The following is a 27,249-nucleotide window of genomic DNA, read 5'->3' on the forward strand; positions in this document are numbered from 1 at the left end:
TGATTTTTTTATTTTTTTTACTCAAAACAAGAATTGCATCATAGCAGCTGACCACATTTAGTAAATTAGTAAGTAAATTACTTAATTTACCATGAATCCTTTGAATCTATTGAGGCTGTGTCCTATCTAAATTTGTGGCTTGTCAGGACTTCTAACAACTTTTGATTGTGTTAAACTCTCCCTGGTATGTAGTGACTGAGAACCTAATCTCACAAGGCTAACACACAGTATAACGAGGTGTTGACTCAAGAATGTGTGAGTGTATTTGTTTTCACCTACCTCCTTCCAAGGAAACTTTTGTTTGGAAGAAACCAACACCACAATGAAATAAAATATCCAAGCTTATTTTATGAAAAGTATTTTTCATTCTCCAGCATTTCTGCTGAGCAAACAACAGTTACAATTTGCACAAACCCAGAGACAATAGGATCCAGTCCTTTGTGTCTTCCCAATCCCAAATTGGGAATTCCCAAATAACTCTTCAAGATTCCCAAATAACTCTTTGAATCAACAATAATGAAACACAAAGTCCTTCATATATAAATCATTACCCCATAAAATTAAACAGCACAATCGGTAGCAGGAAGCCACAGCATAGCTACGTATATTTGAAGCAGCGAATATGTATGTAAACACACAATCACACACCAATCACACAAGGGCACAGAAAGAAGTTAGCAAAACAGGGTGTATGCTAGAGGCACAAGACTTGGGAAGCTTTGGAAAGGAAGCCACCCTCACAGCAATTAAGGGCAAAGCTCCAAGTTCATCCTCAGGCAGCAACAAGTTTGCAGTGAGTCAACAGCTGAGGCAAAGAGAGTGAAAATCAGTGCAGCCTGTTCCAGCTAAGCACTCTTCCTCTTTGCGGACGTGACTTGAGTGTGGTGAGTCATGCAAGGGTCACTGAGGAGAAGTGAAAATCTCCCTCTCCCTCTCCCTCCCTCCCTCCGATATAAAGAAGCCCTTGGGGTTACAGGTTTCAGATCCAGTCCTTGGGCTGGCGAAGGACCTCCATCAGTTCGGCCTCCTTGGTGCCTTTGACAGGCTCATGCATGTACTCCCACCTGACAGGAAGAGCACGCAATTATGACAGAGTAGAGTAGTACTGGTGGATGAAAGTATCACGATTTCACGATACACACGCTGTTAAAAAACAAGGGTTTTCCCCCCTTTTTTTGGGGGGGGGGGGGTGCAAAAAATTAAGAAATAACAGAATATCTTTGAATAGCACATTAGCAGTTGGCAGCATATACATGTACTAGGTAACTGCTTCCTTGGTGGAATAATGCAAGTTATCTAAACTAATACTGTACCTGGCAGTAAGAGGTAAAGACATGAGAATACTCTCGATTCTGGAGCCAGGAGTGGCCAGTCCAAACTTTGTCCCTCTGTCATACACCAGGTTGAACTCCACATACCTACGGCAAACACGAGATATGCATATTTGGGACTTATAACTTGTAAGGGAATAAAACGTATAAGTAAGTATATATACTCTTTTGATCCAGTGAGGGAAATTTGGTCTCTGCATTTATCCCAATCCGTGAATTAGTGAAACACACTCAGCACACAGTGAACACACAGTGAGGTGAAGCACACTAATCCCAACGCAGTGAGCTGCCTCAAGGGGTTAGGTGCTTGCTCAAGGGCACTTCAGCCGTTCCTACTGATCGGGGGTTCGAACCGGCAACCCTCCGGTTACAAGTCCGAAGCCCTAACCAGTAGGCCACGGCTGCCCCCCAAAAAAAGCTGCACTGACATAAGTATGTCAACCACAACGGCCTTCATTTTTGCCTGAGCCATAGCCCTGTCCATGCTGATGGCTATGTTGCTGACGTACCTGCCCCGTCTGAGTTGTTGCCAGGCCTTCTCCTCTGGACTAAAGGAGTCATTTACGTGTTTGCGTACAATGGGCAGGTAGCATGGCACCACAGACCGGGCACAGCTCTTCACAAACGCAAACACCTCCTCCTGGTTCGGAGAATCCAGATCATCAAAGAAGATCCCCCCGATCCCTCGCCGCTCATTCCGATGGTTGATGAAAAAGTAGCGGTCGCACCTGGAGCACGAGGGAGAAAAGCAATACGGCCAGCACTTGGTGATGGCTTCAAGCCAAGATCAAGGATATTCTATATAGGGTCATTCCACGCAACTCCACATACCTACCTCTTACATGGTTTAGTTCTAGCGCTAATGGGCTTGTGAACTTTGACAAAGAAAAGAGACCGAACAAAATCTACAATCCCTCCCCCCGTAAAACTGGCTGTATCTTGGAAAGTATTGATATTATATAAAAGTAATTTTACAGTGTGTCTCCTGGGTAACAGGTACACCTGGTTATTTTTTTTAAACCTAAGTGCGTGGGCCCTGGTTGAATTGACGTGGTATGACCCTATATTATCTTTGAGGTACAAAACAAAACATAACCAAAAATGGCACTGGCACTGCAGCTTATATGAATGAATAATTTATGTTAGCGTACTGTACTATTGCAAATATTTATAAATGAAACCAGATCAGTCTGTTGACCTTCCACAGCATGAGTCACACTGTTTATGAATGACTGTGTGTATATTTTCACTGTTTCTGTAAAGCCAGCTAGTGGCCAGATGCCTTAAATGCATTATGAATGCCATTTTTCTCCCTTTGTTGTGGATTGCAAAGATGCTCTTCCTTCTTAGATGTATGAATGTTTACTCTTTTTAAACATATTTAGGATTATTTTTCTTGTGTATCTAATACTTTAATTATTTTAGAACCCATGTATGCGCAAGCCTGTTCACTGGTATTTGTGTACACACAAATATACACAATATGGCTAAAACCAAGACTATAATCTCTGATGTTTTCCTTCTTTGTTTCCTGCACTAGAGCTTGAGTTCTTGACTCGAATCCTGGGGTAAGTCATCATGATTTTCTTAGTTTCATGTACCAGTAAAAAATTATCAATGGCATTAACAGGTTAAGTTAATTCATACAATCCAGGTCTACTCATAACTCCACAGGCCTAAGAATTAATAGCTCATTATTTCCATAACTCCACAGGCTTAAGATCTGACATCCTGGTTTTCTTCCACTGACATACATTTTTTGAGTCAGGATGATTGTAACTCGTAACTCCGTACCACTTTTTGAAGTCAGAGTAATACTGAGGATGGTGCTTGTCACAGGCCTCCTTGAGAGTGCTGTGGAAGTGAACGGCATCCTCCTGGTTAAGGTACATGGGGGTCAAATCAGTCCCTCCACCAAACCACCATTGTTTTGTGCCTGTTAACACAGACAAAAGAGTGTGAAGAGAATCATAAAGGCATTCTCATCTTCAAGTGAAGGCATCAAATGGAATACCCAATACTCACCGTCTGCCTCCTCAATCTCAAAGTATCTGTAGTTGAAGTGCACTGTGGGAATGTGGGGGTTCTTTGGGTGAATGACAGAGCTCACACCCATGGCACAAAACGGCAGCTTCCCTGTGACAACATGATAACAGAGTGACAGTTGGTCCACAGCCCTGATGGGGACAAGCGCCCTCCCTCTTCACCTTTGCCAGATAAGACTCACCATCTTTTGCCTTCAGCACTTTCCCCCGGCTTCGCATCTGCTTGGCAGCCTCCTCAGGGAGGTTTCCGTACACCACAGATACATTCACACCGGCCTTCTCAAACACCTTGCTGTCCTGTAGGACACAGCTGATGCCACCGCCACCTGACAAACATACAAGAGAAGCATTTTTCAAGATCATGCTTAGGACACAACATTCAAAAGACACAGGCACACGTTTTTTACAAGTACTTTTATTTACCGCTGCGTGTTATTATGTCACTGTGAATGTGTTCTATCAACAATATCTTCAATAACTTAAACAGATCTTTGGACCGTAACCTCTACTCCAATGGCTTGTTAATAAACCGACATGACCCCTCCCTGAAAAGCCTTAGCCTCAATAGATCATCAGTCATCAGTAGGAATTGCGTTCATACTTGCCTTCTTTACGCTGCCATCTATCCACTTTAAAAGAACCGCCATCCACTTGCTCCAGGGCTTTGCAGAACGCTGCCTGTGTTTCCAAGATGAGCATTTCCATTCTGGTGCTCATCTCATCTTTTCTCTCCTGTAAAACGTGGACGTCCGTGATAGGGGAACACATAAACGACTTACACCTTTCTAAAATATCTCCTTCATCTTTTTCTGGCAGTACAATCCTTGATGCCATCTCTGCCCTCTGAAAGTGACACACACCAACCGCTAACCCTGCCACAGTTGCGACACCTGTCACAAGGAAGACTCCTTTTCGATAACCACCAGATGTGACATTTATTCCGTACGACATTAGCCTGGTTGACACACTCCTGGGAAACCATTTCGTTAAAGGTAGCGAAGTAAGCTTGCGAAAACTGGAATATGGTCGACGCAAAGACGAATGTAGATCAACTCCTTGATGGTGAATGGTGCCTTTGCAAAGAGGAGTGAAGACCCTTGCTGTTGACTTCGTAGCCGTCTGCAGTCTGGTTAAAGTAACAGACATGTTCAGGCTAGTTAGTCAGCCTGCAACTGAACCTCAAAGTGTAAAGCACAACCTCTAAAAGAAACGCCCAAAAAGGACTGTTATTGAACGATGTGAGAAAAGGCACGTCGCCTTGTCTTGCGTCTTGTACTTCCTGTATGGCCTCTGAGACCTTTACACGCAGTGGCCAAGAATTGTGGGAGATTGTGTTTTCATTGCCCCGCCTCTCAGCTTCAGTATGATTTTAAACACTACACAAACCAATATTCCCTGCGATGTGGCATGACTTCAACCAATCAAAGATGGGGGTATTTTTTTTTATGGATTTCACACTACTGTCAGTCTTGAACTGTAGTATTGGCAAATATTGTTAACAATCTGTGGTATTGTTATTAGTAAATAAAAATGTGAAATGTTAAATATTGTATACAGAATACTTACTATGCGTCTAGAGTGTACACTAGTATCGTGTTAAATTGAACACATGAGCAGTTAGATTTAGTTTGATAAAACTGGAAAGTCTAGAATCTACATGTGTGCGCGCAAGGAGATAAACACACGGTGTATCTGAACTCCACCCCTAGTCAACATACACGCACCCACCCTCACTCACATGAATATTCGCACACATGTTTATTGCTCTTATTTATGTCGCACAACACTCCTGAATCAAAAAATTGACAGGTGACCCCAGTTAAGATAAGATAAGTGTAGATTTTTGTATCTTGTTTTCTGGCGACGCTACTCTCGCGCCTGCGCAAACATCCACGAAAATGCGTGTTGTACGTCTCTATGACAACCCGTTTATAGCGGCCTGTCGGCGAGGTGATCGCAAGGGATTACCTTGGTGTAGAATGAACAGGTGCGATCAGTGGTCATATTATCGTGAAAAACATCGGCACAGTTATTTTTAACATCGCAAGAAAGAAACTGGGCATCCATCAGGAAAGAAGACATACATGCATACCTGTTGGTGAGACGAATTGTTTCCTAGAAAGATGAATAGAGTTACAATTAGCAGAGTAAGCAATGGCCTACTTAAAGGTTTACATAGGCTAAGGTAACATGTTGTGGTAGGGTGCAAGTTATTCTAGTCACTGAATACTGAGGAAAACCAATCGTCGCATAAAGTCTATTATGTCTAAGATGTTTCGCAAACCAGTCAAGTAGAGATCAAGCTTGTCATTGTAGAGATCAAGCCTGTCATTTATATGCAAATCCATACTCTGCATCCACATCTGGTGAGAGCAATTCTTTTCGAGGTTTATTTGTGGTAAGCTAATAGACATCCGGCCTCTTTGGAGCACTGTTAGTCTGTTAAATTTGTATTTAGCCTACATTTTCCCCAAAGGTGGGGAATCACTAAATATCAACTTTTATCTTCACATTTGCTGTATTTTATACACAATTTACCAACATAGTAAATATCCTTTAACAACAACAAAAAAAAAAAAAAAAAAAACAACAAAAACAACAACAACAACAACAACAACAAACAAAAAAATCATGAACTGTCAACCAAGGATTTTCTCATTTGGGAATGCAATACAAGCATGGGTGCCTCTTTTGACCACAAGGTGGCGACTGCATGTAGATAAAATGACAGAAACCACAATGTACTGGAGCCTGTGGAGTTTAGGCCAGTCTAGCAGTACTTTGCTACATGAATAAGTGCCTTTCAGTGAAATGCTGTTTATTGTCTGTGATATGAATGTGAAGCCTACACTCATGCATATTATTTTGTATGGCAGAGGGCGAGGGCCAAAAAATGAACAATAAGGGCCATGATGAATATGAAGACGACTTTGAAAAGGACTTGGACTGGTTGATCAGCGAGGATGGCAAGAGTGAGGACCAGGTTTGTGATATCTCAGAAGGAGAGAGAGAGAAAGAGTGAAGGGGAGGAGGGGGGGGGGGGGTCAGCTGGGTTCTGTTAATGAGCAGTGTTGAGTTACCCAATAAGGTGTGTGTCAGTCAGTCCGCGAAATTGATCCCACTGACACAGATCGTGCCACTTTCACTATGCCAGTCTGTGCATATCAAGAGGCATCCATCTCTAATCTGTCTCTCTTGCTCTATCATGTTGATGCCAAACCAATACTGATGCCAATACCAAACCACCATTGCTCTTTCACAGTAAAGTTACAATAAATCAATTTATCACCATTTGTTTGTTTTTTCCCCCCTTCCGTGCTAACACAGGAGGGTGAATATGAGGACATCGAAGCTGAAATAGACAAGGAACTTGAGGAGGAAGAGGAGGCACTGAAAAAGAAACACAACAGGGGGATGTTGACTGTTGACAAGACAGTGAATGACCCACAGGAAGACGAGGAGAGGTGGCCCACCCCTCTGGAGCCTTTGGACGGGCTCCCTGAACAGGACACTGAAGAGGCCTGCGGGCCACCCCCTCCTCCTCCTCTTGTCCCGGAAGCTGACTTCGACGAGGAGAAGAAGTACATCCTGGAGAAGATCCAGCAGGCCAACCGGGAGCTGCAGGACCAGGAGGCGCCAGACCTGACCCGCCGGCGACGCCTCCAGTTCAAGGACACGCTGGTGGACCTGGTGGTGCCGGCCACGGATTACGGCTCCGAGGGCCCGTCTCAGTCTCAGGGCCCAGGGGCAGAGCGGGAAGAGGCCGCCGTCGCCGCCGCCACGACTGCAGATAGGGACCTGGAGGGGGAGGTGTCCGGGCGGATGCTCCAGCTCAAGATCTCCCCCCAGGACGAGGCCTCGGGCCCACACAGGAGTGGCGGCGGGCAGGAGGAGGAGACGGGCAGAGAGGGCCGGGTGTTGGTGGAGAAGGACGGCAAGTTTGACCTGGTCAGCCTGAAGGAAGTGGAGAGCCTGGGCCTGCTGCCTCCTCTGCACCTCCCCAGTGTCAGTAACATCGGCGATAATAATAACCGCCCCGTCCAAACCTCCCCTCGGAAAACCAACTCGGTGTCCGTATCTAACGCTAAAAGCCCCACCTCCTCCCCCAGGCCCAACGCAGGCTTCTCGCTCTCCCTCGGAGTCGAGCACCTACACACCCCTAAACCGCCGCCCAAGCCTAGGCATCGGCCCAACTCAGCCAGCCACATGGTGCGACGGGTCAGCAAAGAGGGCACCAAGCGCCGGGTGCAGTCGGCCAGCAGCGCCCCCATCTATGCCACCTTTACCCTCACGCCACAGCAGAAAGAACACCTGCTCAGACTGCAGCAGAAAAGGGAGAAGCTGGCCAAAGAGGTGTGATGCCATATCATTTTATTATTTTATAGGGAGATGTAAAATATGACTTCAGATTGCAAATAATAATTACAGTAATATATCAATAGTGTATCAATTCAATAGTGTGAGCAGAAGAGGAAGAAGCTGGCCAAAGAGGTGTGACGCCATATCATTTTATCATTTTATAGGTTTAAAAATTTGACAAATAATTATGACAGTAATATATATCAATAGTGTGTCAATTCAGTAGTGTATTTATCGTATTTCATTTTATTACATGTAAATTACCTGTTAATTACTATTTACCCAGGACAAGAGACATCTCCTTACTTGTAGGTAAAGTGGCAGATGCTAAAGATGTTAGGACAGCTGCTGTGCGTCTCTCTCTCTTTCTCTATCTCTCTATCTCTCTCTGTCTTTTCCATGCTGCATTCACTGGCTCAGGAGGAGGAACGCAAGCGTGAGGAAGAGGAGCAGAAGAAGCAGGAGAACGAGCTGGCCTTCCAGGCGTGGCTCATGAGGAAGAGGGAACAACTGCAGGAGGACCGCAGGCTCCAGAGAGCACAGGAAATGGAGAAAATGAATTTCACGGTATGTCCACTGGAGGGCGCAAGACAGTCATGATTGCTCATGAGCTTGTGAAATCTCATGACAATGTTCTCTACACAGCACTGATTGTGCCTCATTGTTTGAACACATGCAAGTAGATGTAAGGAAGCTTATCATATAGTTTCAAGGAAACTGGAAAGAAGTTTTCTAACTCAGAGAACTCTGGAGAGACTGATTAAACTGATTGGACTGATTAAACTAATTAAAAGATTTTTAAAGGTTGAAAAGGTTTAGCTTAAGTTTGTGTTGTGACGCTTGAAGAGAGAATTATTTAATAGAAGCTCTGGTTGAATTAGGAGTAATTAAATGTGTCTTAAAGAAGTTATGAAGAGGGAAATTAGATCCTGTGGAGGGCGTGAGGATGTTGAGTTGACCATTTCCACCCTAATGGGTTTTTTGGGAAGTGGGAGCATTGTTTGATGGTGTATCTTATTTATTGTGAACTATTTTTTAATCCAAAATATCCTACAGAGCATTGTTGTGTGTTTCTAGTTTACTCACACTTCTGCACATAGAAGTGCACTGACACTTTCTGTCAATTGCCCATGGACACCAGCTCCAAAGCCTTCAGCTGACAAGTATTTGATAAACTATGGATTTTATTGTGCAGCGCTGGCAAAAATAGGACTGAATTGTAATCTACACAGCGGTGGCGAAAGGATTCGGCGGTGGTGGTGGTGTGCGGGTGATAGATAATAAAAATAAAATGTCAGACAGACAACAGAAGGTTTCCAGATCAAGGTGGTCTTTATTTACTACTCGTAGGGTCAGTACTCCTCAGCGAGTCTGACAAAGAGGTATGGGGCCCATATTTATACAGAGACATAAACATGCTTCTGAAACCTAGCATCTCAATATTTGGCTGCATGCCTTCGGTCAATTCTGATTATAAGGTTGACATTTAACCGCAACAGCTTAATATGTGGAATAGGAGCGAGACAACCTCTCTAGACCTTAGATCATACAATGGTCTGAGACAGTCGTGTGATGCGACTTCTCTAAACCTAAGGTCATGCAGGGGTAAGATACAAATGTTTGCATTTAATTTTTATGCATTTAATGTGTCATGGCCCCTCTAGTGACAAATTGTAAAAATAAAAACATGATACATGATGGATAAAAGAATAAAACGGGGTTGTATTGGAAACAATGGAATCTAATGTAATCAAATGTAGAAAGTAGAGTGCGCCACACTCACATTGGCGCCTATGTACAGGGGCCTTTAAACATAGTTAGCGGAAATTGTTTTAATCCCAGTAAAGCTATGGTAATCCAAGGTTATAATTGAGTTGATTAAAAAGGTGAGTAGCTGAGCTAACTTTTTGTCTGTTATGCCCTCAGAGGGACCAGTGCGACCCGCAGGAGGCCTTCAAGCAGTGGCTGCAGCGCAAGCACGAGCAGCAGGCCCAGGACCGTCAGCTGGAGGAGATGAAGAAGATGGAGCTGGAGAGCCGCTACTACCTCCATGACCGTGAGCAGTGTGAGAAGGCCTTCAAACAGTGAGTGCAGCACCATGACCGCGAGCAGTGTGAGAAGGCCTTCAAACAGTGAGTGCAGCACCATGACCGCGAGCAGTGTGAGAAGGCCTTCAAACAGTGAGTGCAGCACCATGACCGCGAGCAGTGTGAGAAGGCCTTCAAACAGTGAGTGCAGCACCACGGCCAAGGGCAGTGTGAGAAGGCCTTCAAACAGTGAGTGCAGCACCATGACCGCGAGCAGTGTGAGAAAGGCCTTCAAACAGTGAGTGCAGCGCCACGGCCGAGGGCAGTGAGGGTGGTCCGCAAACACAGCGCTGAGTCCAGATAAAGAATCACTGGGGGGGTTTCAAGTACTTCTAGCCATTAATTATTAGCATTGGCCAATAAAGGCACGGTGAGTTAATGACCTACTTCTGTGACATCACCCCACTACTCACTCTCAAACTCTCACGAGTCCTTCAGGTGTTTTGTTCTGTATGTCAAATGATTTATTTTCTCAGTAAAAAACTTGTACTAAAAAATACTAACAACCATTTAAAATGTATGGACAAATTGCGAAAGCTGCCCCCTTTGGCCTGAAGAAATAAGTTTTCCCAAGAGGCTGAAAAACCCACAATCTGTGCTTTTCTTTTCTACGATGCAGTGTTGCACCACCCTTTATTACTTTATGAGTGGTCAGAGTAAAACCATTCAGACATGGGTTTATATAATAGTAATAATGAGGTGTATTTCACACCAATGGCAGAGAGAAGCTATGCTGTGATCCGTTGTGTACTTGCACAGTCTTGTGTAGATGTGTGTAATGTTTGACTCTATTCGTGACGTCACATGTGTGTTTGTGTGTGGTGTGTTTTTCAGGTGGCTGAAGCGCAAGCGGGCGGAGAAGAGAGCGGAGCAGCAGGCTGCTCGAGAGCGCTCCCGCAGGCTGATGTTGGAAGAGCGGCGCGCCCGCCGCATGCAGGACATCCTCTGCACGGTGAACGAGGCCAAGGCCTTCCGCTTCGCCGACCCCTACGGCTACCGCTTCTGAGCTTCACCTCAGGACCAAGCATCCCAAGTTGACAAGACGGTTCTGGCATCGCAGACAGAGCAACACCACTCAGGAGCTATTACATTCAGACATTTCATTCCCACTCCTCCCCTTCCTCAGAGAAGGTGGCACACACGTAGCTGTTGACCCATGGGATTTGCATGAGATGATGGTCCCAGGAAAAGTAGTGTAGTTTGATTTATCTTTGTTTTGCACATAACCTATTGCACTAGAGACACTGGGTTTGAGTTTCCTCAGTCTACTCAGACTCTATGGATAACCAAATGTCTGCTTATAATTACAAATCAGGCGCTTTTATGATGAGATAGAAAGCACTCTCTCCCATGCAAGGGCAATGATCACATGTCTGTTCGTGCCACCCAACAAAAAAAGCCTTTCACACTGAAGTGATTAATCTCCACAAAGATGAATTCAGATTTGGGGGGACAGTGTAGTCTAGTTTAGTTTAAGGTGTTTCATTATTAAATCAGTCTTCCTCCTCACAGCATGCCCCGCCCAGGTAGCTGCTCCCTCTGGCAGAGATCCGGCTCAGATGAGGCCCAGTCCCGGCTCACATCCAGGCCAGATCTGGGTCTGATGTGCTCCAGGGGCAGCTGCTAAAAGGGCATCTTATAGAGAAAAGGAGATTAAAAAATTGACCAAATGTCTGTGTATGATATTTTATACCTCATGTAGCCCTATGGCAAATATTGTGTGATACATTAAAATGTTGAGAAGAAAGCTGAGCTTTTATTTTCTGTCTTTATTTACAGGAACATCAAGGTTTAACAAAATGGTTGCAATTTGTACCAAAAAGTACCATGCCATTTCATTCCATGTTGCATCTTAATATGAAAAACACCTTATAACGTTGAACAGTAATTGCTCATTATAGAAGAGTGGGAATTTGGACACTTTTACAACCATCAAACAACTACGTTACCCAGCAGTCCCATCTTCGCACTTGCGCACTTCCAGCCATGGCCCTGGACGTAGGATGAGGATGCACTGCACCCGGGCAGCATCAGTACCAGAACAGTGAAAGGTTGGGTGTATATTCGTCGCTGAAGAGTAGAAAAGAACAGCCTTTGGACTATTTTAACGCTGCCATTGGCACCTTAAGCGTCCAGCATGGGAGAGCACAAGGTAAAATGGGATTGGAAGACATTATTGAGTCCATTTCCGTTTCTTCTTTGATTACAAAGACAGCGAAATGCGAAGACGATGCGAGCGAATACTTTATTAGTTATTCTATACTAGTTTGCCATTCAGTTGTCGTTATATTTCCCTCTTGCGTAGTGCAGTAAAATTACGAGTCTTTCGAGAAACAAGATATGTGAATTAGGTCCTCCGAAATGTATAGCATTCGCGCCACTAGTGTTGCAAGACCGGCGCGGTTTGGGTTGTGGTTGTTGCTGGTGGCCGCGCCTGGCCGTGACAGGACATGGACAAAACATCGATTCAGTTTCTAAATTTGTGCTGTGATTCATTCTTTGCCGAGGCCTCGCAGTATACAGATAGTTTGGGCCAGATGTAAGCTAATCGAGACACGTTTTGTGAATGATTTTGGGACGACTGACTTGCACATCTGTGAATCGCTGAGGCAATGGCGTAAAGCCTCCCGTCTCAAGGAGCATTACGTTCACTTTCCTCCCTGAACCGATTAGACGGGCGTGGAGCGGACGTAGGGGGGCTGAGAATGTAACTGTTCATGTTTAGTCGGGTGCTCATTTGTTTATCGATCGGCTGCTCCATTAGCTGGCTTTTCACAGCCAGGAACAGACTTTACTGTAGTCGCATCATTAAATTAAGAATGCGCATTCAGTCTTTGGGCAAGCATCTTTGAAGGCTTTTGTGACATAATGCCAGCCCCGATGAGCGGTCCAGCCAGGGAGTTATTCATACATAGCGTACCTACGGCAGATCTGAGATGGCAATCAGTAGCCTAGTAAAGTAATTTATAATGCTGAATAATCTCATAAATGTTCAGTTCTTGCTTAGTTATTTGGTGTAATGTCAGTTGCTTGATTATATGCTTGATCTTTCTGCATGAAATCATACCGTACACCTATGCCTACATTTAACCTCTGAAGTAGGCCTAGACTTTCTTCACATGATGCAGAATTCCTTACCATTTTTTTGTCTTGAATGATGTCCAGGTCTCTCTTTTACTACCTTTATTTTTCCTCCTGTTTTATTATTTTCTTAAATGTCTCTGACTCTTTGAGTCTTTGATGATCATTCTGAAATCTTTCTGAAGGCTGCATGACACTCATTCATTTCCTGGTAGAATTTCTTGAAATGTAGGCCTACATACAGTCCTCTGCTTAACATAATGAGGTCAGATTATTCTGTTAGCTGACTTCAGATGAGAGGTGAGTGGTCCCTCTAAACGTGCCCATCATCTCAACAGGAGTCTCTGCGGAAGATCATCACCACTTTAGCTCTGAAGAATGATGAGATCCAGAACTTCATCTGCTGTCTCAAGCAAAGCCTGCAGAATTTAGAGGTACTTACAGATTCACCATAAGCTTAATTTCCCACCCCATATGACAACTGACTATGGAATGGAATGGACCCCAACACAGACCAACTGTACCTCCCCTAAAAGCAGGGGCGGAGCTACGTGGTGGCCAGGGGGGGCCACGGCCACCACTGGTCAAAGCTTGGCCACCCTGCTGGCCCCCCCAGGTCCGTTCAGTGAACAGTAAAAAAAAAAGATTGCTGCCGTTTTCAACGGTACTTTGAAAGGAAGTGTAGCCTATGGTTCTAATCAAATCGTGAGTAGGCCTAGTGCAGCAGCAGCAGGGGACAATTCAAGTCATCTGTTAAAAACACTTGACAGTAGACTACTACTTACTTAACCTCAGTGACAACAGGTGAGTTGATGATGACTTGGAACATTAATGTTAATAAAATGTTAAAATGTGACACGAATCATAGCAAAGTGAGCTGCGTTGGGCTGTTCTTGTTAGGTAGGCTCTGACATTGACGTGTAAGGCTGATCAAAAATAAGCGGATGCCCGCGGTAACGCTGTTACAAAAATATTTTGATAATATTCGGGTGAAATGCAAGCATATTAGGCACATATCTGAGGATGGCTCCAATAAAAGTAGGCTAATAGTGTCTAGCCTAGGCTACTTTATAAAAACATAATTTGCTGACTGCGTGTGGTTCTTGCCATAGCTGGTCAGGCAGAGCAGGCTGCTGCGTTGCCTGAGTTCTTTGTTACATTGCTCCGGTAATTGCAACGAGATGAAACCTTAACTGCGTGACAGAGCAGAAGTGGGGCTTTCCAACGAGACTAAAAACTTGTCTGTGCGATCAAGTATGAAAATACAAAAAATCATGAAATTAAATCAAATTGCATCATATTTAGTTCACCTGCGCACCCACACTCTCGTTTGAATTAGGCTACTCGCGAACCCGTGATCGCATAGATATGGCATATCAGAAGAAAGAGGAGGCACAGGGCTATCCATTGGTACCAAGTATATCAATCCTTCTGGGCTATAAAAACAGACAACGTGACTGCAAAATAACATCATGTACAAAAACCAACGCTGCACAGCCATTACTCTCGTTTGAATTAGGCCCTACTCATGAACCCGTGATCGGATAGATATGCCACGCATGTCAGATGAAAGAGGAGACACAGAGCTATCATTTGATACCATACTTCTGGGTTATAAAACAGACGAAGTGACATCAAAATAATAACTTCATATAGCTCGACTTACTTACCCCACGTTTTTGTGTGTTGTTGTGGTGGCAAAGCATGTTCATAATCCAACGCTATAATGTGTTTCTCTATGGCATAGCATGTTCATAATCCGGTTTTGAGATCCTAGCAAATTCCTACATGGCATCCAATTCAAGACTCACATTGCATCCCAATTTATTCGACAAAGAAACACCTTTTTCCCTTCACTTTGTTCATGGCTCATTGTTCTTGTTTGTGTATGGCACTTACAATGACCAGGATAAATGCTTCTAACTAAAGGTAGTGAAAAAGCCCTTAAAACAGTCTAGGGTTCTAAGGGTTAATGTCTTAATTCAGAGCCATGTTACTTACAGCCAAGTACTTGGAGTGGATAACAGAAAGAATATAGTTTTGCCATCAGTATAAGATTAAATATCTGCATACCATATTTGTAGTATTTATTATTGTTCTTTGAGTTAACATCATTTGAATATGACTGATTAAGTAAGGTGCATTATCATAATGTACTTTTTATAGCATTGGCCTATTTATGGAAAATGTGTTGGAGTGGACAACAAACTGTTCAGGTTGTCTGTGAATGGACCTGTGTATCAGTGTTGGCTTTACACAATTTATTGCCATTATTAAAACAGGGTATCCTAATCTTCAAAACTTTTGAGTAGTTTTCATATTGTAGTTTTGATTCCCAAGTGCCACCCCAATAAAAAGTCTGGACCCAGCTGGCCCCCCCTATAAAATAATCCTGGCTACGCCCCTGCCTAAAAGCATTGTTGAACAACTACCTTCATTAATTAAATGAATGAGAGACTATCATTTTGAACTTTCTCTCTCTCGTAGTTATCACAGTGATTGCTCAACAAGGCGGGTCAGATCAGGGCAGATTCTCTTCATAGCCAGCTGTTGTATGGGTAATCCATAGCATATTGACCAAGTCTAATGAATTTCATAACGCGTTTGCCTTTCGTTCTGATTGCACCCAATTCTAATAGTGCCCTATTCTTAGCCGTCTGTATTAACAGAAGGTCATAGGCAGAACTGAAGCTTGCTTGCTTATGTGGTGCACTTTTCGGGAGGGCCAGCTGCAGTGAAATAACTGATGATGTTACAATAAAATCAGGCAGAGGGCCAGAAATGAAAAGGGGTGCCGCTGAGTGTTACTGGGGTGTTCTCTCACCCCTGTGCTGTTGTCGTGGTGACTGCAGGCCAACTCCACACGCGTGCAGGAGGACCTGGAGTCGGAGTTCAGTTCCCTACAGTCAGTGCTTGATGAGCTGAAGGATGGGATGGTCACCCGCATCAAACAGGAGCGAGCCAGCCGCACATATGAACTACAGGTATGTCTGTGTGTGTGTGTGTGTGTGTCTGTCTGTGTGTGTATGTGTGTGTGTGTGTGTACTGCAGGATTGTGTGCTTTTTTTGTTTATCTTTAAATGTCAGTGTTTGCATGTTTGTGTACAAGTGGGATTATGTGTGTGTGTGTGTGTGTGTGGGGGGGGGGGGTCTCTCTGTGTGTGTTTGTGTCTGTGTGTGTGTGTCTGTGTGTACTGTAGGAAATATCAGTGTTTGCATATTTGCGTACTACGGTAGTGGGATTATGTGAGTGTGTGTGCTTGTGTTCAGGACCACTCATTCACAACATGGTGCAGTACAGTATAGTGACTACTCACTATGGACCCTTTCAACAAGGTAAACAAAAACAATGCTTGAACATTCTATTTGGGCCCCAATCTACTTCCTCTGCATTAAGATAACATATGGAATGTTAAAAAGGAAGTCTTGTGGGGCCAACTATGATGCTGATAATGAAAATTCCATGAAAGGGTCTATACACAGGGCACAATGCAGTCTAGTGAATGAGTGGATTTTCCGAACGCAGGTAGGTGTCCACGTGCACGCCTTTTTTAAAATCCATGTTTTTCCATGTGTGTGCAAGTGTGTCCGGAGGCCGTACGATGTGAACGCTCTCTCTCAGGCTAAGCCTGTTGAGTACAGTATGTGGAGGTTGGCCAGGCGCTCACATGTAGGTGAGAAGGTGCTATGATCAGACCAGAGCTAATCATCATCCCTCTGGGGATTACTCAGACCGAGTTATACTAATCTCCCCTCATCATGGCGCCCGGTCTCTGCGTGCCAGGCTACCTCGGCCACCCCAGTGCAGTGCCCGGCTAGCACTACCATACCATATGTGTACCAACGCTACCATATGTGTACCAACGCTACCATATGTGTTAAAAGAGTTGGTTTGACTTGTAAAGCTTCTTCAAGGAGTGTAGGCTACGTCTAGCCAAAAAATTCCAAAGCCACACCGCTGCTTTTTAAAGCCTTTAATTTAGGTGGGCTTACGCGTTGCGACAAAACATGTCTTCATCAGAGCTACCATACTGTACTGTATGTGAAACTCAAAGCAGCTGCCCAACAGTGAGATCGCCAGTGTGCCGTTAAAGAAAACACATATGAGCTTCATTAAAATGTGATTAAGACGGTTTTGTGTGGATGATCTGCGTCAGGCCTTCACTGTCATCTTTATTGTTATTGTCTTAATAACCATTTTTCTACAGAGACTGAGGGAGTGTTTCTTGATTGTTGTCATCGTGGATGTTAGTATTCTATGGACGCGTGGCTTAATTCAGCGTTGTTTCGGGTGGGGGGGATTCTCTGACAGAATCAGTTGAGTGCCTGCACTAAAGCTCTGGAGAGCTCAGAGGAACTGCTGGAGCTAGCCAATCAGACAGTATGCTCCTCGGAGACAGATGGCTTCACACAGGTACCCAATAGGCAGCTGTTAATCCAGACAGCATAATAATGTTAAACACAACAATGCCCTTTACATTAGCATACTTGCTGCATCAAGGAGGAAGTAGTTTTGCTAAACAGGAAGCTGGTTGATCATGTAAGCATAGATAAATGCTTCTGCTCACTGAAGTCATCATTGTGTCTATAAACCAGCTTCTGTAGTGTTTGTGACGAGCAAAGCTAATTCTTCATTGATAAAAAAAATAATCTTTCCACTGTACTGTAAGTTCCCTGTGTGTTGTGTTTGTGCTGTGTATGTTTTTGTCTGTCTAAATCAAGCAGAACTTTCACACTTTTGGGTCTTTGCACTGTGGGATTTCATCCTTTGGTCATGATGCAAACTCAATCTCCTCTTGCTTCTGATCTCTCCTCCCTCTTTCTTCCTCTCTTCCTCTCCTTCTCTTCTCCCACTGTGCGTGCTTCCAGGCGGCCAAAGACATTAAGGATAGGTACAGTAACTGCTGTCCATTTACAGAGTATAATCTAAAACCATCCAATCCCATTCTCAATCTTAGCCAAAGCAACCAAATCCTCTTAGACGCTCAAACTTTCATTCACCTGTGGTGTCATCTTCTTCATCGTCATCCTCTTTCATAGAGTCTCACTCTCCTCTTCATCCTCTTTGTGTTTTTGTTTTGTTTTGTACATACAGTCACAGTCTCTCAGTCTTTTTCTGATTGTAGTTGTGCAGCATGTAACTTACAAAGGCCCAATTGTGGACCTTTGTAGAGATAATGGATAGATATTTAGTGATGATTTTTGCAATGATTATTTTTCCTTAATTGTTTTTCTTATTGTAGCAGATTCATGCTAGTTTTAATTTGTGTGTGTGTGTGTGTGTGTATGTGTGTGTGTGTTTGCAGTGTGACAATGGCACCTGCCTTTCGTTTGTCACTGAAGGCTAAAGTCAATGATAACATGAACCACATGATGGTTGATTTTACCCAAGAGAGGGAGATGCTGCAGGCAATCAAATTTCTCCCAGGTGAGCTGACAGTGTCCACCTCAACTCAACTCTGGGTTCCCTCAGGCTTCTTACTGTTCATCTTTAGGATACAGCAGCTACAATAAACTCTTCTTCTCCCTTTTAGTGCCTCCAACTCCAGAGATCTTGGCCTCTGAGTGCCAGGTGTGTGACAACACCGTGGCGGTAATGTGGGCCTTACCAGAGCCCGACTCCAAAATCGACCACTATATTCTGGAGCACCGGCGCACCAACCACGAGGGACCGCCACGCGCCCGAGAGGACTACCCCTGGATGGTGGTAGAGGGCATCCGTGAGACTGAGCACACTCTCACAGGTAAAGACCCTACCAGCTGAATCAGCTATCTGAAGCTGAAGGGTGGTGGCTGTTTTAAATATCTCCACAAGCAATGGAAATCTTAATAATAATAATAATAATAATAATAATAATAACAATAATTTTATTTATAAAGCGCCTTTCAAGACACTTAAGGTTGTCTTAAATTAAAATAAAAAATACAGACAATTCACAAAACCTAAAAAGATAAGTCATGGCCATTGGTGAATCTCCTGGCAACAGCTTAAACAGCAACATGGTATTCTCAGGGTTCCCACGGGTCATGGAATTTCTGGAATATCATGGAAATTTGTCTATTCCAGACATGGAAAGTCAGGGAATTTTATCATTTTTGGAGCAACGTCATGGAATATCAGGGAATTTTGTTGTAGCAGTTTAAAATGTACTTGCCAAAATACATTACTGTAATACAAATATATATTTCCATGCAGAATTGGTGTATATCTGGTTATTAGCTTTACTGCTTGCTTGAGTAGCCCAACTTTGTTTATTCAATGCCCATTTATTCATCTCCCGCTCTAACAAAGTAAAAGATTCTTGCTCTGAAATCATTGGTCGGTATATTGTACTATTTATTATATAGTAAGTCATGGAAATTTCATTTTTTTTTGTTCAGGGAAAAGTCATATCATTTTACATCTGACTTAGAGTGGGAACCTAGTATTCTTGAACAGTCCAATCGTAGCATATTAGGCCGTAGCATTGGGTCAAGTGCTCTTGAACGTCCAACCAGGCAAAGCTAGGCCTTAGTAAAATTTAGGACAAGTAATTTCTAAAAAAGTGATTCTGTGTGTGTATTTTAAAGCTGCTGCGAGGGTTGTTAACATTTACATTTCTGGAATCGGCAGTTTTCTTATTGGTTAATACCACACAACTTTGAGTCACAGATGCTTGTTTTCCTAGAGTGTCTATTTTTGTGATTCCATATAAATATGACTCACTGCAGCTTAAAGTCTTACCACAGTTTTTGCATATTTGAGATTGTCCTATTGTTGTTTATCAAAAAAGAATTGCACATACAACTTACATCCATGCATCCAATTATATTTTAATATAAAGAACACCAAGGTGTTTAAATCATCAATGTTGTCTGTCTTCAGGGCTTCGCTTTGATACCCGCTACATGAACTTTCGCGTGAAGGCGTGTAACAAGGCGGTGGCTGGAGAGTTCTCTGAACCGGTCACGCTGGAAACGCACGGTGAGTGGCTAGGACAGTGCAGACGTCACCAACAGACGAAACTTCAACTGAGACGCACTCGCTGTGGAACTTATCTTGTCCCTTATCAGGTTGAAAGCAACTTGAGTCAGGTCGCACGTACCTGCTTTTCGCATTCTTTCTCTTTGACTGATATGATAGCAGGTGGACCATAGAGTTGGACTTTGGTGTATGGGCGAGAAGACTAGTAATGGAACTTAGGAGAGACTATTTGATCTCTAACTGATTACCAGTGAAAGCAGTCATGAAAATGAGGCTTAATCAGTGTGGAGTGTAAACATATCAGAGATGTCCATAGATCCTTTATTTAGAAATAAAATATTTATTTTGCAATCGTGTAAGCTCTTTACTTAAACAAATGTATGAAACTAGTTGTATAAAAGAGTGTTTGTTATCAGGTTTATCTGTGTGTTATGTGCGTTGTCAAAAAGAAAAAAAGGTAGATTGTCCGCACACTTGCTCCCATCAGGAATTTTTTTTGACTTTCACCCGTGTGTCACTAAAAAGTCAATAAAAATTCCTGATGGGAGCAAGTGTGCGGACAATCCACTCTTTTTTCCTTTTGATAGCCTAGCACTTTTTGTCCAGCACCTGCCTTGGATATGCGCACCAACAAACTACTTTTCATTTCACGAGCCTTATGTGTGTTGTACCATTAGGTACTTTGTGCAAGAGTGTTTTTAAACGTTTGATTAATGGAAATATATCACATTTCTCATATTTCTTCTGTCTTTCAACATTGACAGCTTCAGACCAGTGCTTGGTTAAAAACCATGCAGCCATGTCCTGTCACACTCACCATGTCCTGTCACACTCACCATGTCCTGTTGCTTACCTCGTGTTTGCGTGTCGTCCACAGCCTTCACGTTTAAACTGGACGCAGGCTCTTGCCACCAGAACCTGCGGGTGGAGGACCTTAGTGTGGAGTGGGACAGCAGTGGAGGGAAGATCCAGGAAATGCGCAAGGACAAGAACCGAACCAACTCGCCCATGCATTCCCCCGCCAGGTCCCACTCTCTGCTCCATCTGTGTCCACTCTGTCTGAGTGGACATTTCGTTGTACATTCACATTCATTTAATTGAACATCAATGAGTACCTTCTTCCTATTTGTATACATTAGATACATATTGTGGTGAAGATTAACCTCAACAGATGTGTTTGTTTTGATGTAAAAGATAAGACAGAAGTTGTTCTCCTGACCCTCGTCGTCCACTCGCTCTATCGCCCCCTGTAGGTGTGGACATTTCCTTATACATTCATTTTCATTTAGCAGTCACTTTTATCCAGAGCCACTTATGGCACAGATGTACATTTTCATCTGCGTGGTCACTAAGAATCAGACCAGCGCTTTGTTTTTGTTTTTTAGTACATTGTGCTCATGGACTGATTACTGGACTGGGCCCAGATGTATTAAGGGCCCCCCACTAATTGTCGCATATGTGGGAGGGGGGGGTTTGGGAGTCCTCCCCCAGAATTTTGTTTGATGTGATTTCCTGTATTCTGGTGCATTTTGGGGATGACCAATACTAAATTCAATCAGATTCATAGCCTACATCCTGATTTGTTGATATTGAGGCAGTGATTCCATGCAAAGGCTTGGGCTTCAGGGCCACCTGACCTCTTGGGCCCCTGGGTAGGCCCGTGCAGTAATCCATCCCTGGTTGTGCTACAGTGCAGTGGGCCAGTCAGTTGACCACCAGGAAGAGAGATCTCAGTATGTCCCTCTCAGTTTGCCCTCTCCTCGTCTCCCCCTGCAGATCTGCCATGATGTCTCCAAAGAGAGCCCCTTCTGCCCGAGTGGGCAGAGACCGCTTCACTGCGGAGTCGTACACAGTGCTTGGTAAGGAGGACAGGAGAACTCACTCACTTGATCTCTCTCTCTCTCTCTCTCTCTCTCTCTTGTGCGCTTTCTCTCACACTCTCTCAGACACACGCACACACACATACACACACTTATGAATGTTGACCTCCAAATTATCCATGGCTCTCTTGCTGTCTTTTTGGATGTACAGTAGAAATGTTAGTTAAATTATAAACCTACAATCTCTACAGCTTGATTCTCAGTGCACAACTGCCAGAGACATGAGGTCACACAGTTAGATACATTTATTCGGACAGGTTGGCTGCACACTAACGATATAAGTCACACATCACTAACCGAATAGTTTAATTATAGTTCGACTACGGATATTTCACGTCACGTCATGTTCGAATAAAAAGTGACAGCCCTACTCCCTGCATAGAGAGCTGACATGACTTCGGATTAAATGCATCTTTTAAAAATGAGCGTATGCTGAAATCAAATCGCGAAACCCAGAGCCAATTAAAGGTATCTATCTACAACGCTCAGGCGAAACCCAGTAACACTTGCTGATCGAGATGCATTCTCGCCTGTTCCGTATATAATGCGTTATCAATAGTGATTATAATAATAAGGGGAATGTAGCCTACCTCTCCCAGGTGCAATCATTATCACCTAGCCTACTCCTGAACAATGCTGAACTCAAATCTCGAAACTCGCCTGTCAACACCGGGAAATGCGCTACACAGCACTAAAAACCAAATAGTTTATTTATAGCTCGACTACGGATATTTCACGTCATGTTCAAATAAAAAGTGACAGCCCTACTCCCTGCATAGAGAGCTGACATGACTTCGGATTAAATGCATCTTTTAAAAATGAGCGTATGCTGAAATCAAATCGCGAAACCCAGAGCCAATTAAAGGTATCTATCTACAACGCTCAGGCGAAACCCAGTAACACTTGCTGATCGAGATGCATTCTCGCCTGTTCCGTATATAATGCGTTATCATAGTGATTATAATAATAAAGGGAATGTAGCCTACCTCTCCCAGGTGCAATCATTATCACCTAGCCTACTCCTGAACAATGCTGAACTCAAAGAAACTCGCCTGTCAACACCGGATGCATTATCATAATAATAATTGAAGGAATAACCTAGGCTACCTCTCGCTCTAAATTTCACCATTATCACAGTGAGACATTATACATGAACACAAATAGTTACATCAAAACTTTTATTGACACGTCATATTTACAGGTTTTTGGTTCATACTTTTTGGTATGAGGCAGGTGTGAAGACTCAAATTTAATTGAGGACATCTGTACGCACAACTCTTTCTTACCATGCTGTGTTTAGAAAAATGTCTTTACTTTGTATCGCACCAGTATTGCTGCCCTTGCAGCACCGAGTCACTTAGCTATAGGCTAAGTAACCTAATTAGCAAGTAGGCTAAGCTAGTCTCTCAGCTATACCAACAGGTGTGCTGTGTGTGTTCTGGTGGATGATAAATGGAGCGGATGCGATGGGCCAGCTTATCAAACTTCCCAGCAGACAGGCGAACGTACTCTTGGTGCTTTTTTGGTAAATTATGTACTTATTTCTGGAATTGACGTCACTTCCTGGACTCGTCTGAGGCTGGTCTAATGGGTCATTCGTCTCTATAAGACTTAACTCCTACTGTCGCACATCCCACGTTCTTCTTTTCTTCAGGCGTTTCAGGCTTCTTTGGTGGTTGTGTCCTACTTTCAGGCTCGACGTACCGCCCCCAGTTGGTGGGGCAGAGTATCACAGTTAATCCGTAGTGCGCAGGCGCTAACCTTAACGATTTAATGCGCATTCAGGACAGCAGAAATTGGAGTATGCTTCACGTCCACGGCAAAAATGACGCACGTCTTGGACACGCGCAAATGTGACGCACGACCATACCAGAGCCTTAACATTAACATCACTTTTCCCCTTTTTAAATATATTTTCTTTTTTTATTTGTTTATTTGTTTTGTTGTCTGTCTTGTATGTCTTGATGTCATGGGTACGCTGGCGACTACGCCGCTCCATCCGGCATCTTTTGTCTTGTTGTTATGTGTCTTGTTTGTGGAGCGCTTTGGATTGCACTATGTGCATGTTAAATGCGCTTTAAAAATAAATCTGACTTGACTTGACTTGACTTGACTTGACTTGACTTGACTTGACTTGACTTGACATAGATAGATAGATAGATAGATAGATAAATACTTTATTGATCGATCCCCAAGGGGAAATTCAGGGGGTCTCAGTAGCATACAGACATCACACACAACATGCACTTACAGCAAATGGTAAATATAAGTATAAGTATAAGTATAAACATATAACCAAACTCCACTGTACAATAGAGACAGTAGGAGATAAGAAAAGCTAACAAAACCAAAAATACTATATAAATTAAATGTAAAAAAAACAGTGTGCTTAAGGGTGGTCAAGTATGAGACGCTTGTAATGACAGGGCCTGTAGTTCTGTGTGCAAAGTGAGGTGCTCAAGAGAGTGAGTATCCTGGTGAAGGTGCAAAGTAGTCCAACAGTAGTTCTGTGTGTATGGTAAGGTGCTCAAGAGAGTGAGTGTCCTGGTGAAGGTGCCAAAAAAGTAGTCCAACAGTAGTCCCTTAGTTATGTGTGCATGGTAAGGTGCTCAAGAGAGTAAGAGAGATGGTTTTGTGTGAATGCTGTGTCCGTATGTGTCCGGTGCTCAGGTGACAGCATGATTGACGCGGGGCAGCAGTACTGGGAGGTGAGCTTGGACAAGGAGAGCAAGGCGTTCGCGGCCGGGGTGGCCCTGCGGTCCCTGGGCCGCTTCGACCAGCTGGGCAAGAGCAACGCCTCCTGGTGCATCCACCTCAACAACTGGCTGCAGCAGAGCCTGACGGCCAAGCACAACAACAAGGCGCGCGCGCTCGACTGCCCCATCCCCGACCGCGTCGGCGTCTACTGCAACTACGAGGAGGGTGAGCCCAAAGCGCTAATACTGCTATGATTCCGGAGAACTTCAAATAATAATAATAATAAGCTTTAATTGTATAGCACCTTTCATACACAGAATGCAGCTCAAAGTGCTTTACATTTGGAGCATGTAACAATAATAGTCAGTCAGTCATTATCAATCACTTTCACTTTCAAAGGACAGTGGTTCCCAAATATGTCTGATACAGCGACTACACTGTTCAACAGAACTCAAAAGAACGATGGTTCCCAGTTATATCTGATACAAACTACACTGACTACACTGTAAAATTAACAACCGGATCTCCTTACATGGGCAAAGATGGCAGCTTTGGTTCTTTTTTGTGGGCGAACTTCAGAGGTCTATAGAAATGTGCAAAGTCCAGAGAATATTGAACTTTTAAATTTTCTTTTATTGACTTAAAAGTCAACGTGGACAGTTTACTCAAGATGTACAGTAGTTGCATAACAATATGCCTTCATCTTCCAGGAACATTGTCCTTTTACAACGCCAGAAGCAAGCTTCTCATCCACACCTTCAGAACTAAGTTCCAGCAGCCTGTCATTCCTGCTTTTATGGTGAGATTTACACATGTACACCTCCTGAACCAGTGGCAAACAGTCTAGAGCTAGTGATTTGTTAGAATGAATCATTCATCATAGACACTCCTGGGAGGGTAATTGTCATGAGTACCTTCTTCGTATTTGTACTTGTATTGTGGTGAAAATCAACCTGAGCAGATGTGTTTGTTTTGATGTTGTTATTGTTGAGAGAGTTGCTTTAAAACTTAAACTGTTTACCATGTTGTTAGTCACTTTGGTTAAAGATGCGTCAGCCAAATGTAATGTAATGTAATGTAATGTAATGATGTAAAAGATAAGACAGAAGTTGTTCTCCTGACCCTCGTCTCCCACTCGCTCTATCGCCCCCTGTAGGTGTGGAATGGCACTTTCACCGTGCACACAGGGCTGCAGGTTCCCAGCATCGTACAGAGTGGCCAGAAGAGGAACAGTGGCACCAGCAGCTCCAACGCTAGCCTCACCTAGACCCCAAAGAAGCCCTCCCCCGCACTGCACCGCAGAACCCGTAACCGGTGTCCCGGTCCAGATCCTCAGCACCGGGCAGGCACCGGTCCAGGAGCACAAACTCTTCCCAGCACATGTACCATTCAGCAGCAGCAGCAGCAGGCGAGGAGACTCCAGTCACTCCATCTTCAACACCTTCACCTGCTCCACCTGTGGCTGGGGTTTTAGAGGGGTAGTGGATGGGACGTAGGGTAGTGAGAGTAGTGCAGTGGTAGTCTCATTTCATCCAGCGCAATGATCCTCTGTGCCTTTCAGCTCAATAGAATGGGCATTGAGGCCTGCTCATATGTAATCATATGCTACAAAGATAGGCGCTGTTGGGGTTTCAAAGAAAATTGTATTCAGATGTATGTATGTTCATGTGTGTGCAAATGTATGTATGTAACAAAAGTCTGTGTGTGTGTGTGTGTGTGTGTGTAAGGCCAAATAACTCATTTTCAATTTTACAACTGTGTTGATCAACTGAAGTTATGTTAACATTTAATTGGAATTTGCACTACTTAAAAATGCAACTGCAAAGCATGTTAATGTAACTTTGTTGTGTCGCACTGTCTGAACCTTCTCGTAGTATATATATATAATACACGCTGAATGTTACGAATCATAAGCCTATAACTGTACCAGCTGCTTTACACTACACTCCAGAACTGTTTTACTGTCATAGATATCATACCAGGGAGCACAGCTGTCTGCTTGTAATTATTCGAGTAGCGTTCAACCTTAAAACTGAATGTATTTATTTCAATATTGCCAACACAAATGCACAGTAGATGAGTTGGAGCAGGGCAGTAAGCAGGCATTTTGCCTGTAGTTCAGTTAAGGGCCTTGTGTGTATCAGCTGTAGTGTAGTATTGCCCCTGTAGCCTCTTGTATGGAAAACAAAAACCTGTTCAGCAACACTTAAGCCTGCATCGAGTTCCTCATGATAGATCACGATGTTACTGGCAGAATCTGTCATTCAAAGAATCCAAAAAATCTGAAGATGGTACACAGTCAAGTCATAGAATTTGTTTGGGTGTGTCAGCTGACTTTTCCTATTGGGTTTTTTTTTTCTTTTTAAACAGCGTTCAACTAAAAATCCCTAAAAAACACAATAAGAGACGTGCAGTACAGTGTTGTCGGAAATCCTGCATCTGTGTAATGGTTTGAAGCCCCCTTGTGCATTTTATACCTAAACCTAAGAAATGTGTGTGTAATTCTTCATCTTCTCAGTTTTAGACAGAACTGTGTTGATCCCATGAAGGTGTTATGTATGCCTTCAAGCTGAAGTTTACTTCAAGATCAAAGTAATTTGCAAGCAGATCTTCAAGGAAGTGTTCACATTTTTTTCATGCCTGTTTGTTCACCATTGCAGATGTGTAATCTAATGCCATTCTAACACCTAGAATGGCAGCTAAGGTGATTTTCATAATTGTACATTTCTAGTAATGCAATGATGATTGCCAATATTGTGTGACCGCTGCAGAGCTTCCCAAACCGCGGATTTTAATCTAATGTCC

At 43.5% G+C, this 27,249-nt stretch overlaps 3 protein-coding genes across 4 annotated transcripts; 2 read left to right on the plus strand and 1 right to left on the minus strand.

The window, feature by feature from the left end:
- Positions 1–372: 372 nt before the first annotated feature.
- cpox (coproporphyrinogen oxidase) lies at positions 373–4,665 on the minus strand. Its single transcript, XM_076278978.1, has 7 exons — positions 3,982–4,665; positions 3,559–3,702; positions 3,357–3,467; positions 3,126–3,267; positions 1,841–2,059; positions 1,314–1,418; positions 373–1,064 (listed from the first exon to the last, which is right to left on the minus strand). Exons 1-7 carry the CDS (start codon positions 4,520–4,522, stop codon positions 980–982), a joined length of 1,347 nt encoding a protein of 448 aa, XP_076135093.1. The 5' UTR covers positions 4,523–4,665; the 3' UTR covers positions 373–979.
- ccdc181 (coiled-coil domain containing 181) lies at positions 2,872–11,106 on the plus strand. Of its 2 annotated transcripts, none has more exons than XM_076278977.1 (6): positions 2,872–2,899; positions 6,253–6,359; positions 6,704–7,729; positions 8,156–8,302; positions 9,662–9,819; positions 10,657–11,106. In XM_076278977.1, exons 2-6 carry the CDS (start codon positions 6,270–6,272, stop codon positions 10,826–10,828), a joined length of 1,593 nt encoding a protein of 530 aa, XP_076135092.1. In that variant the 5' UTR covers positions 2,872–2,899; positions 6,253–6,269; the 3' UTR covers positions 10,829–11,106. The 2 variants fall into 2 exon arrangements, with proteins under 2 accessions (XP_076135092.1, XP_076135091.1); XM_076278976.1 differs by lacking the exon at positions 2,872–2,899 and adding an exon at positions 5,128–5,474.
- A 761-nt stretch (positions 11,107–11,867) lies between these two features.
- fsd1 (fibronectin type III and SPRY domain containing 1) lies at positions 11,868–27,213 on the plus strand. Its single transcript, XM_076278980.1, has 13 exons — positions 11,868–11,974; positions 13,242–13,337; positions 15,756–15,887; positions 17,216–17,317; positions 17,773–17,795; positions 18,210–18,331; positions 18,438–18,647; positions 19,769–19,867; positions 20,745–20,892; positions 21,644–21,726; positions 24,418–24,669; positions 25,155–25,243; positions 25,601–27,213. Exons 1-13 carry the CDS (start codon positions 11,960–11,962, stop codon positions 25,709–25,711), a joined length of 1,482 nt encoding a protein of 493 aa, XP_076135095.1. The 5' UTR covers positions 11,868–11,959; the 3' UTR covers positions 25,712–27,213.
- The last annotated feature ends 36 nt before the right edge of the window (positions 27,214–27,249 follow it).

The sequence above is a fragment of the Alosa pseudoharengus genome, unplaced genomic scaffold, assembly GCF_046254945.1.
Source record: "Alosa pseudoharengus isolate Yale_2024_CS ecotype anadromous, Long Island Sound unplaced genomic scaffold, YU_APseudo_1.1 YU_APseudo_1.1_scf_11, whole genome shotgun sequence".
In the NCBI taxonomy this organism is placed as follows: Eukaryota; Metazoa; Chordata; class Actinopteri; order Clupeiformes; family Clupeidae; genus Alosa; species Alosa pseudoharengus.

Bases quoted from the DNA above. Each gene is read 5' to 3' on its own strand.
- cpox (XM_076278978.1), bottom strand. From the start codon at position 4,522: ATGTCTGTTACTTTAACCAGACTGCAGACGGCTACGAAGTCAACAGCA. The intron at 3,468-3,558 runs GTGAGTCTTATC...ATGTTGTCACAG, and splicing joins AGTGCTGAAGGCAAAAGATG to GGAAGCTGCCGTTTTGTGCC. The intron at 1,419-1,840 runs GTACGTCAGCAA...TGTTTGCCGTAG, and splicing joins CAACAACTCAGACGGGGCAG to GTATGTGGAGTTCAACCTGG.
- ccdc181 (XM_076278977.1), top strand. From the start codon at position 6,270: ATGAACAATAAGGGCCATGATGAATATGAAGACGACTTTGAAAAGGAC. The intron at 8,303-9,661 runs GTATGTCCACTG...TTATGCCCTCAG, and splicing joins TGGAGAAAATGAATTTCACG to AGGGACCAGTGCGACCCGCA. The intron at 9,820-10,656 runs GTGAGTGCAGCA...TGTGTTTTTCAG, and splicing joins TGTGAGAAGGCCTTCAAACA to GTGGCTGAAGCGCAAGCGGG.
- fsd1 (XM_076278980.1), top strand. The intron at 15,888-17,215 runs GTATGTCTGTGT...ATTCTCTGACAG, and splicing joins GCCGCACATATGAACTACAG to AATCAGTTGAGTGCCTGCAC. The intron at 18,332-18,437 runs GTGAGCTGACAG...TCTCCCTTTTAG, and splicing joins GGCAATCAAATTTCTCCCAG to TGCCTCCAACTCCAGAGATC.